The sequence below is a fragment of the Carassius auratus genome, chromosome 31 (assembly GCF_003368295.1).
Source record: "Carassius auratus strain Wakin chromosome 31, ASM336829v1, whole genome shotgun sequence".
NCBI lineage: Eukaryota > Metazoa > Chordata > Actinopteri > Cypriniformes > Cyprinidae > Carassius > Carassius auratus.
The window spans coordinates 9,147,080-9,159,455 of record NC_039273.1 but is presented as its reverse complement, the minus strand read 5'-3'; the positions used below and the strand labels follow the sequence as shown (position 1 = coordinate 9,159,455).

Genomic DNA, 12,376 nt, shown 5'->3' with positions numbered 1-12,376 from the left:
AAGATATCTCAAAACTTCAAAGGAAAAATAACCCTTTTACTTCTGTGGTCAATATATGTTAATATATAAGTTGTATTGTATGTAATATAGTGTGGTATAATTTCTGTTTGTCCATACCATAATGATGACGGTCAGTGTCAGACAGCACTGAAGTGGCCCCTCTGTAGCCTGTTATTATATTCCTGCCTCATGATGTCATCCCACAACTTCAGTGCATGAGAAGGTCACACACACACACACACACACACACAAACAGCTGGCTTGTCTCAGTGCCTCAGTTCTCATCTCCACAGCTTCTTTATTGAGTTCTTGGAGAGCAGGACCAGACAGTAACCCTTTACTCTCTAATACAGACCCATCCTATTCATCAAAAAATAAATAAATAAATAAACACACACACACACACACGCACACACATATATATATATATATATATATATATATATATAATTCATCACATTCAGTGCAAATCTACGTGTTTTTTACACTTTCTCGAACACTTTCTAGCATCAGGTTGCTAATAAGAAGTCACTTATATCATATCATAGAGTCTGAACTCCACCCACCGAGAAGCCCAAGGGTTTTAGATGTTCCTGCGACTGTTTGTTGAATTGTGGGAGTTTGGTGTGATGAGCGTGGAAAGAATGAAGCGGGTTATTTACTCAGATGGTTCTCTGGTGTAGGTGTGAGTCTGCTCCTGCTGTTCTATGGGAACATGCTGCTTGCTTTTCTTGGTATTGGTGCCTTTTTTTGCTCGACTGGAGAACTTTTTTCTTTTTTCCCAGTACCGCTGTTGCTTTTGTTTGCTCTGGATGGCATGTCTGATTATTTATGGCGGGGGGAGGGAGTAGTCCAGCCAGTAAACATGTGACTGCACTGTATTCTGTTTTCCACTCAGAGGACTGTGTCCTTTTACAGATATTTTGAAGACTAATAAACTTTTTATTTGCTTTATGAATGGGGGAGGGAGGGGGAGAGAGACAAACAGATAAACCATAGCAAGAAAGAGAGGGGTTGCTCTCCGCATACCACACTGCCATATTACTCTCTCTTTGTAGTATGAAAATGCACTGTATTATTAACATAATTGGTATGGATAGTATAGCCAGATCATCTAATACAGCTGTCTAAACTTACAGTATGCAACAGAGTATACTGTGCTGGGTACTGTGTCCCACAATGCAATGCACTTTTCATGACCTTTTATTTCCAATGTGATAAATGAACCAGAAGCAATATCAGCTACACTTTAAGTTGTCTTTTTTAATTTTTTTATTATTCGATTAATACCCAAGAGACACAAATTTAAATATGTTTTAATTGAAATATTAATACTTAATTATTATATTAATGTATTTTATAGCATGATATATTACTAATACATTTAGATTTAATTTATTATTTATAAATAAAACATTTATTAGCAGATTTTTGCCTAAGCAGGTGCATCATTTACAGAGATTTTGTTTTGTTACATGTTTCTTTTAAATTGGTTTGTTTTGGCAACTGATGTTTGCAAATTCAACTTTATATAACAAAACAAAATAAGTTTTTTTTTTTTTTTTTCTGAGCTGATAATTAAACCCAATTTGCTAAATTAAACATGTAACGTACAGGAGCAGATGTTTAATGCATAATGTGAACTGTTAAGTTTCTTCAAATGAAAGAAGTATACACTATACAGTATATTGTTACAAATGTATTATGGAGTGTATATACAATGCACGAGGAGGATATAAATAAAAAGAGTATTTTAATTATCACGGGAGAAGAGGGTACATCCAACACAAATCTTCAATCATCAGAACTTCAGGACATAACATCAGGTACATAACATATTTAATCGCGGACCAGGAGGGTATTTAAACACAAGGAAAGTTATCAGGGGAATGGAGAACAGGTGTGGATCAGTCAATTAACAAAACGAGGAACGGGACATGACCAAAATCGGGAAACGGGAAACACAAAAGGAACAGAAAGTTCACGATCGTAACATATATACAGTAGTATGCAGTATGCTATTATTCTGTTATGAACATATTCTTGTGTCTTCTCTGTTCCCTGTAACTGTAAGCTACTGTATTCATCAAAAATATTTTGTTAACTGTCTGTGGTAACTGTTTTTCATAACCGCTTCCTATCACCTTATTTTCACCTACTTGTTTGTTTTGGCGAATAATCATTGCATGCAACCAAATTAAGCTGTACATTTGTTTAAAACGACCAGGGAGGGAAAACAGTATCTTGCCCAGCTGTTAGAAATTGCATCATTCGGAACACATATTTGACGCCAAAAAGCAGTAGGGTCATTCTCAAAGGAGTGTCATTCCCCAACACAAAAACATAACAATACTGAAAGTTTTGTTCGTGAACTTTTGTTTTCTCACATTGTTTTTTCCTGTCTTTTTTTCTCACCCAGGCCTTACAAGTTGCACGACAGATCCTTCTCCAACATCAACAGCAAAGCAGTGCCCACAAGTCCCCAAAAAACAATGACAAGAAACCTCCACCACAGGTACTGTATGTGTGCACACGTCAAGATCAGATGTTCTTCAAATGTTGCTTTTAGATAGCTCAGGAGACTAAATGGAGTTCGCAGAATGTTTTAGTAGAAACCTCAACTGTCTCAGATGCTTCTTCTTAATTTCCTAATGAGAAATACAACAGAAGCAAATGAGAAAACTGAAATGAACATAATGTTGTAATGCTATGATGATTTCATTTTGGGAAAAATGTTGGAGTTCATATAATCTTTGAGACATTAAAGTTGCATTGATCTTTTCTTCCATATTGTAACATCTGAATGTGCCAAGAAAAAAAATGCAGGGTTTGGACTTGGTTCTATGCATCGATTGTTAACTGGATTTTGAGATGTACTGTAGATGTTGCACTCAAAAGTGGAGGAAGAGGTCTTTGATGAAACATTTCAAGGACAAAAAAATTCAAATAAAACATATGCATGGATAAATTGTTAACAATTAGATGCATTTAGAAAATAGATAGGGTTCATTTTCATTTCATACCAACTTTAAGATCACTAAACAAACAAATAGCTCCATTTGTTTCTCATTTAATCTAGGAGAGATCTATTTTTCATCTTTGCCTGTTGAACAGTACTGGTGCTGACATAAATATATTTGTGTGTGTATGAGTGTGTGTTTATATGGGTGATCAGACATTATTTGTTTACATTCATACGGACGGTTGGTGGTACAACATGTACCTGTCAAAGCTTGACAAACAGGAAACTAATGCAGGCAGGGCTGAAGATTTGGCAGCACGTTAGCGTAGTGCTCTTTCATCACTCACAGTAATCTAACAAATCACGCTCAATGAAATCCTGTCAGTTTTAGCACATCAAGAGTGTGTGCAAGTGTGAAGAGCAAACAACATTAGCTTATCGAATAGAAGTACAGTAAGTATGAGGACCTCTCTCTCTCTCTCTCTCTCTTTATATTCTGTCTGATTTCACACTTACCGTAATTCTGTCAGCAGCAGTTAAAGGGGGCGCCCGGGAGCAGCCAAGCCTCCTGTCTAATCCTCCAGGCTTTCTATTTGCCTACCCTTTGTGATGCAAAGCAAATCCGGCCCTTTTCATTTCCCCATCCGCGCCCCTTTAAAAGAGAGCAGCTAGCCGTGTCTGATGCAATATTTACGTTTATTTGAGATCATTCTCGCTCAGATCCTTATCTCTGTTTGAGCAAGGTGGATGCTGTTTGTTTCATGGCGGAATCGCTGGAGACCAAGGGGCATATTTGTTCATTAACGCACATCCCTGCTTTGAGCGAGCCTGTTTGTGCGTGTAATGACTGTATTTTTAGTGGTACTTGCTAATGAATGAACATAAGTGGAACCGCAAATTGTATAGCATTTGAGTTGTTAGTTTTGTAGCATTGGATTTTCATCCTGACAGATACATGGAAAAACATACATTATACACGCATACATTAAAAACATACATCCATTGAAGGAGGGATCTGAATATCATAGGGAATTTTAGCTAAACTAAAACACCCTAGCACTCACATACTGTAGTAACACCCTGGTAACATGACACAGGTTTTGTACAACCTAACAAATCTTCATCCTCATAAAATGAAGTTTTTTTTTTTTTTTTTTTTTTTTAGGTGTTGTGGTAGGGCTGCAATATTAATCGAAGTGTGGAACTGTGTTCTCTAACACATGAGAAGTTAATGATCCAGTGTTTTCAGTGTCTCAGAGCATCTGCAGTCTCATTTCTTCTCCTTCTTCTTATCTTCTCCTTTTTCTTCTTCTTCTTCTTCTTATAGTTGTTTTATTATTATTATTATTATTATTGTTTATTATTATTATTAAATGCATTTAATACAATTAAAAACATTATTATTACTATTATTATTATTATTTTAAAGTCATTTTGATATATAGTTGCAACAACTTGACCAAATTGTTCAACCCTACAAACATTAAGCTTTAAATAAATAGCATTTTAAAATGCAATCTCAAAGTTTGTCAGAAAAAAAATGTACTTAGTTTTTTTTTTTTATTATTTTTTTTTTTTTTTTATCATACAACCATATGTTGTGGCATATCAGTATCATGTCATGCAGTGTAAAAGAAGTTGGATTGTGTAGATATCACTGGAGATAAGCCACAAGGGAATACATGCTTGTGACCTTTAGATTCTGTGTGAATTTGTTAGAAAGTGAGATAAAGCCAAAAGGATCGAGCTAAACAGCTTCACTCATCAGGATGAGGGGTCAGTGGCCAACAGATTCCACTATCCAGACTGTAAGTACGTAGAGGAGGAGCAGACCAGGCCATTAATAAATTCTAATTTATTAATGTATACAGAGAGTATAGCCAACCTGTCACTCACACCAGTGAAAAGAAAGCATGTGTGTTTTTGTCTTTCACCCATACTGCATACAACTTTGTGCTGTATACTGTCTACTGTTTAAAAAAAAAAAAAAAAAACTTGAATCAGTATGTAGGAACGATCATTTCAGACATATAGCCTACAGTATGCTTTGTTATGAATCAGTTTAAAAAAATGTATTTTTATATTTTACCTTTCTTTTTTGTAATCAGGGGTGGGGGCAACCGCTCCACTAGGCCTGTCGCAATTTTGCATTTTTATGTCTCTTCATGGTGCAGCAGAGTTTTTTTGTTGAGCACAGTGCATTGTGGGATATAGTACCTAGTGTATTATGCTTTTTTTTTATAGACTACTGACCATTTTGTCAATCTTTATTAATATGACACACAACATGGAACACAATAAGCATATGACAGACCGGAGCAGAGGCTAAACACACTCGGCTGGTCAGAAAAGCACAAGTAAATCACCAACAAAATGACATGTGTAATTAACAGAGTCCATGGCTTTTTACCACTTTACACCTACAGCAGAGAACGAGAGAGAGAGATCGAGAGAGTGCAACTCCCTCCTTGCTAATTACGGTTATCACTGAAATGGTAGGGCTTGAGTCATTAGTTCCATGTGCATTTAATTAGAGGCAGTCTGAAATTGGATTTAACTTATTACTTTTTCATGGATCGCTTTCTTGTCATCACTTCAAATTGGATTGCAGCCCCAGGTAACTAATTATGCCCACCACAGGATCAGGAGTGGAGAAATAGGTAATTAGGAACAACACTTGCGGACCTTCCTTGATAGTCCACCCTCTCCATGGAATGAGAGAAAATGAAGAAGATTGAAAAAAGAGTGAGGATTATTTGCAGCAATGCTGTGAAAGCAGGTGTGCTTAACTGTGTGTTGCCACTAGATGATGGGTAGGGAGCTGCCACCTATGGAGGATTACTTTGACGTGCAGCTGGGTTGACAGTGTTATTTTGACAAGATTGTGGCCCATTGTCTTAATACCCCTAGACACGTTATGGTTTAGTTGATCATTGTAGAGTGTAAATGTCATGCCTGTCCTCATGCACTTGTGAACTTTTGCCGTTAAAGGCCGCTTGAGCGTAAACTTTTGCCGTTCACGCTTGAGCTGTCAAGAAGCTATGGCAAAACAAACGTGGTGTCAATAGGCAGCCTGAAAAGACAGGTTGTTTGACGCTTGTTGAGATTCGCAGATTTTTGGTGGAAACAAACTGGTGTCTTCCAAACATGTGCGAATCATCTGGAGGAGTTTGTTGCTGTACAAAAAAAAAAAGAAAATTGATGGAGAAGCTTTAGCTTCTTTGTGAAGGCGCTTGTTGTGAGAATAAGAAAAAAAAATTATTAAATGATTTTAAAACATCTCAAGTCAAAAGGTGTGGGAATGAGTGATCTCTATAGATAGATAGAAAATTAATAATAACCCAGACAAAAAAAATGGTTAGAAATATTTATTTCTTTACATATTAACGTATTTTTTATTTAACTAACTTTTGGCAAATTAATATTTGACCTTGATCACAGAATTCCACTCCTACACTAAAAAACTAGCGACTAAAGAAGCATTTTCCCTTGTTAATGTCCTCTGTGGCGAACAAAACTCATTCGCTCAGTCCTCAGTAGTCAAAAATGTCTTCTTTTTATTTTCAGTGTTTTGATGATGTCACAGGAAGTAATCAGCGGAGATGTTTTTCTCCTGTTTCTCTTTGCCTTTTTTTCATGATCATATGCAGTCGCTGGGAGGGCAAGTGGAGGTCAAGCGATAATGTCCTCTCACTTTAACAAACGATGAAGGGCCCGCAAACCACCCCCCTCCCAACCCGACCCCCCGACTTTCCCCTCCACACACACACACACACACACACACACACACACACAGACAGACAGACAGAGTGCAATTCCTCGTCTTCATAGAGTGCTACATGAAACAGTGCAGACGTCAGGCTTTGGCTTTCCTTCACCAATATCCCCTATCTTTTCTGCAGTTTTTTTTTCTCTCCAGTCTTTTTTTGGACTATAGTTTTTTTTTTTTTTTTTTTTGGTGGAGACCCATGGCATTGTCCTGACACATGTATACCACAGTGCAACAATCTGTAACTCATTAGCGGTGTGGTGTGCTGGGGCTCGCTGGAGCTCGGCCAGAGCTTCCAACCTCTCTTACAGACAAACCCAGCACAGCGTAGAGCCATCCCAGCCACGAGCAACTCACCGTGAGACAAGGAGTCTCTGTCATCCCCTGCTCTGCTCTGGAGGTGACAATAGCTGCGTTTACATGGACAGTACTAATCCGATCGTAATAGGACTAGAAGCACAATCAGAATAAAAAAGTCACATGTAAACACGTCAGTCGGATTGAATTGGCCAGATCCGACTAAAATTTTGATCGGATTGTAAGGGGTGGTTTATTCCTTCCGAGCGAGAGGACATGTAAACACTTGATCGGATTGAAAACCAAAACTGGAAAGTACTGCACATGCGCAGCGACTTAGAAATAGCGTAGTGACGTATGACGCGCGGAACGAGCTGTTCTTCCTGGTGAATAAAGTGTCATAAATAAGTGTCCTGTCATTATAAAACTCCCCTTTCACTCAGCATATGTGAAGTGGAACAGGACCACATCCCACCAGTAACGTTAAGCAGCACAACAGTTCATGTGCTGGTCGTTGCCTAATTAGGACCAGAAATAGATAAATATCACATGTGCTTTTTAAAACAGTATACAACAGCAGCGGGAAACTCTGTATATTAATGCAGTGTGCGCATCAAAAGTGACATGTAAACGTGCACATCAACCCGATCACTTTATTCAGCGTTCATGTAAACACTACGTTCGGATTCGTCAATCAGAATGAATTCATTCCGATGGAAGCAAAAGTGTCCATGTAAACGCACCTAATATACATAATAAAGACATTACTATTATTGCTATTAAAATAACTGTTTTCTATTTTGACACGTTAAAAAATAATAATAATTCCTGTAATGGCAAATCTGAATTTTCATCACCCATTACTCCAGTCTTCAGAAATCATTCTAATATGCTGATTTGGTGCTCAAGAAACATTTCTTATTAATATCGCTGTTGAAAAGGTTGTGATTTTTGTATTTTTTTTGTGTATTTTTTTTAAACATTTATTTGATAAACAAGTCAATTTTAACTTTCACTAAATAGAAGCCAAGATATTATACAAAAATTGACTTTTTGTGTCTGACAGCAGAAAGTCATATGGGTTTGGCAGCATGATGGTGAGTAAATGATGACATAATTGTCTTTTAAGTTCATAATTGTTTTTGCTGCTTTTTTTTTCGCTCCGAGGGAAAACTGTCTGCGTATTTCTCATTCCTTCATCTGCAGCTGTATCCACGTATCATTCCTGTTCTCTTCAGCCGTTTGTTTTTCTACTCATATTGTAAGAATGCATTATGTGTAACGTGTAGATGAGAAACAGGTTTGGATGATGCTGTCAGGATGAGGTCATCACGCTTTTTTCCAGACCGTCTGGCCCAGCCAGTGAGTAACGTCCAACCATCAGATCGCTGTCGCATCAACTCCGAGCTCCGAGCCTTAAAGCTACAGTGCCATTTTTGAGACCTTTTCAATTCAGTCATGTTTCTTTTCTACCCCGAAGCCGTCAACCACCCCTTCTTCTTGTCTCCTCCCTTTCTCCTCTCGTCCCTCAATTCTTTCCATCTTTTCATCCATTTTCCACCGTGGTATACAGATGTGTGGTCCATGTTGCTATGACTGATTCATTCGTCCTGTTGGGAGTTTATTGATATATGTATATAGGTCATATTTGAACTCCAAAACACTAACAGCTATATGAGAAGCTTGGGGAAGTCTCTTGTGTGAAGCCACATCTGACGGCCTGTGGGTTCACTGGAGAACTGACAGTTGTCAGCGGTTAGCATGAGATGCTTGGGACAGAGGAATATGGGCTACTGTGATCAGTGTGTGTATGCTTAACTGTTTGAGTAGTTCAGCTCTTTCTCCCTCTTCTAATTTTTTGCTATGAGCTAATGTATTAAAGTTGTCATTAAGAGTAGACAAAACACACATGGTGTTGGTTTATATTTATTACAGATGTTAAAATACCCTGCTGTGGCCTAGTTCTGCTTTGTGTGTAAAGGTCGACTGAGTTTGGTAAAGCAAAGATGTTCACTGGATGCTCACTTGTGTTGAACATTCACTAAGCATGCCAGTAATTTTTTTTTGTCTCTGACGCCATTGTGTTATTTTCGAGATCAGACGACTCCTGCTTTTGAATCGCTCTCGCAGTACTTTGATGTCATACACCGATCAGTCTGTGCAGTACCAACGCATATGCCAATGGTTTAGTGCGCCAATTCGTTCAAAACGTGGAATTAGAAATGAAATGCCGCTGTGGGTTGCTCTGAGAAATTTTTTTAGTTCTGATTTGTCTTTACCCTGTGGTTGGCAAAATTAAGCAAAACGGACAATATTGTTGTCTAAAATAACACAATATTATAACACAATAATATATATATCGTCGAGGGGGCCCGGCGATCTCAACCGTCTGGCTGAGGCTAGCCTAAAAAGACTATCAGGACAGTTGACAGGCCACTGCTGCTTGTCGTCACGAAAGCTTATCGTTTTCATGTGTTTTTAAGCCTGACCACTTTCCAATTTAAACATTCAAGAGAGTTTAAATCATTCAAACACAAGACGCGGAAAATCTCAACTCGCGCTCTGTGTTCGGTGCGCACGCATCTCACAGTCTCAGAACCACGTCTTGCCGACAGCGAGACTAAACCGAGCTCTCATTTGCGAAGTTCTCCTCGAACTTCCTCCTGTACTTGAACGAACAAATATAAATCGCAGTTTTAACAAACAGAAAAGGATGTGATTTCAGCACCACAGTGTTCTGGTGTTCAGGTCTCACACAGAGAGAGGCGTCTTAAAACACTTTTTAACACAGAATTTGCCTCTTTTTGATCTTGTACCGACAAAAACATACAAAATATGTCAAAATACCCGTCTTGGAAAGTATGTTCGAAAAAAACTGTTGGTTATGTCTTGAGTGAAAGTAAACAGAAAAATATCGGATGTGTATTATATTGGATGGTTCATCGTCTCTTAAAGTGACCGTGCCTAATTTAGCTACTAGCTGTTGTAATGTTAATCCAAGAAAATGATAAAAAATATATATATATTTTAAGTTTTAATAGTAGGTGCAGGACACTATAATTAATTTAGGTAACAGAGTAGCAAAATAAAGCGAGCTGTGAAATATTATACCCAAAAAAATCTTCATACATTGGACTACTAGTAAAATTTATTAAAAAAATAAACAAAATGGGACCAAAAATTATTCAGACACTTTGACCTCACCAAGTTTTGCTTACGTGTTTATTTTTTTTCCTGAATTGCTAATTCAACCTTTTCCCACCACAGACTGAACAAAATTAAGCATTGCTTGGTAATTGTTCAACAAAGTATTGATAGTTGTGCAAATATTGTCATAACAGTTGTCTGAAGTTTTGGTTGATTGTAATCCATTACATATCTTTCTATAAAAGTTATCTGACATTATCAAGATGAATTTGTTCTGACAGTTCAACTCTGAGTTCTTGTCATATTTTATTACCATTTTTAACTAGAGCAAATAAACTGTGATAATGTAAGAACTGTTTAAGGTGTCTGAATACATTTTGGTTTGACTGTTAATTACATTTTTATTGTGAAGACTATGCAGTGCTATTTTATATGTAATTATTTGTTTTCTGTACCTGGACACTTACAAACATGGGACAACTTAAACATTGTGGAATTAGCACAAATAAATAAATAGATTGAACATATAAATTAAACTATTTCAAACAGGGCCCACTGGTACAACCTGCACCGGGGCCCCGCTTACCCCAGCTACGGCCCAGTATATATATATATATATATATATATATATATATATATATATATATATATTAGATGTTGTTTTTTTCTTTCCTGTCATCCAAATGTTTTGATGACTCCTCCAAAAATAGTGTCTGACTCAAAAAGGACCCACTCTGAATCAATCACAATAGCACATAAAGAAAACAACGTTCCCCCACCCACTTCATTTATGTCTAAAGTCAGCAACAAAAGCTCATGTTTTGACTGAAGGCAAAGCCGCAGCAAAGCGCAGACAGTGGAGGCACAGTTGTCGTTAACGTATCAGCGCGAGATTAATCAAACAAGATCTGCTAAATATTAAGCTGACTCGTCCCATAATGCAAATTGCTAAATGTGCATATAGTTTGTGGCGTCTGTAGTGATTGTCTGTTCCTCCAATACCTGTGCTAAATATCAACACCGCACATGTACTGTACTGAAACTGCTGGTGTCATGATAGACAAGAGGTCAGAGATGACTGTTTGGTCTCTGCTCATTCATTAATAGAAGTGACATTCAAGATGCTTGCACCTCTGTGAGTGTGTGGCTCCTTCAAAATGAAGGTTGTTGCCCACAGCACCAGCTGTTTTCTCTTAACATCACACCTGTTCGGCTAAAGCCTGTCTAACTAACAAAACAGATTATATTTAGTCACAGGACAGCATTACAAATGAGCTTATTTAGACCCGCTCAAAGGTCTAAGAATGCTCTCAGAGCAAGGATATCTCCGTCATAGTAGCAGTGCTAGAACCCATCAGGTCTGTAGTGGTTTGGCGATGACTCTTCACAAGAGGATTTGTATGACTGTGTGGCTTATCTCGAATCAGTTTCCCCTTGGCCCAGTGTCACCCTGACAGTCATACAGGGAACCGCGGAGCTGATCTGAGATGGAGTGCATTATTTTTTGTGTGTCAGCCTCGCGAAGGAGTCAACCTGTGCTTTCCAATTATCTGTAACAAGACATAAATGAATAGTGTTGGTTCTGTGACTCACAAAGTGATGGAGTGAATAAACAGCAAGATCTATTAGACGGCTTGGATAGAAAGAGTATGGGTAATTATGGCGTACAGGCCCGAACACAGCACAGATAGATGTGGAAAGATGGAGAGAGAGAGAGAGACAAGAGGAGGAGGCTGGAACTGTATGTCTGCTAAATTTATCATGAGCCCTTTGGGAGCAGTGAAATGAGAACAGTGGCCTATTACTGCTAAGAAGGTGTTTTATTGAGAATATGCCAACATTCTGCCCAGGGGAGACGGCATAGGAGAAGGGGGTATGGCCAACTGGTGTGTGTATGTGTGTGTTAGTTCATGTGAGCGGCTGCATACGTTATTTGTGCATACTTGCACGGCTGCTTGCCTTTTTGCCCTTGCTTGAGGATATGTGTACGCACTTCTGAGAGCGTTTGTCAGGGAACCAATAAAATATTTCATTATTCACTAAAGTACAGTAAGTCATGTATAGACCTTTCATTCTTAGGTTCTTCAAGTCAGTAATTAATACAGCTGATATCAGATGGGTTACAGAAATTGTTGTTAACAGCCTCACATACAATTACACCCAACATACATTCCACTATTTGAATATGATAATTATTTAAT

General features: G+C 38.0%; 1 protein-coding gene across 6 annotated transcripts in view; it reads left to right on the top strand.

Annotated features, from left to right (window-relative positions):
- LOC113050482 (forkhead box protein P1-B-like) overlaps positions 1-12,376 on the top strand; it is a 122,023-nt gene that overhangs the window by 59,924 nt on the left and 49,723 nt on the right. For all 6 annotated transcript variants that reach the window (XM_026213466.1, XM_026213467.1, XM_026213465.1 and 3 more), the window contains one exon: positions 2,420-2,515. In XM_026213466.1, the coding sequence (XP_026069251.1) occupies positions 2,420-2,515 (96 nt within the window). The remainder of the gene's footprint in view (positions 1-2,419; positions 2,516-12,376) is intronic.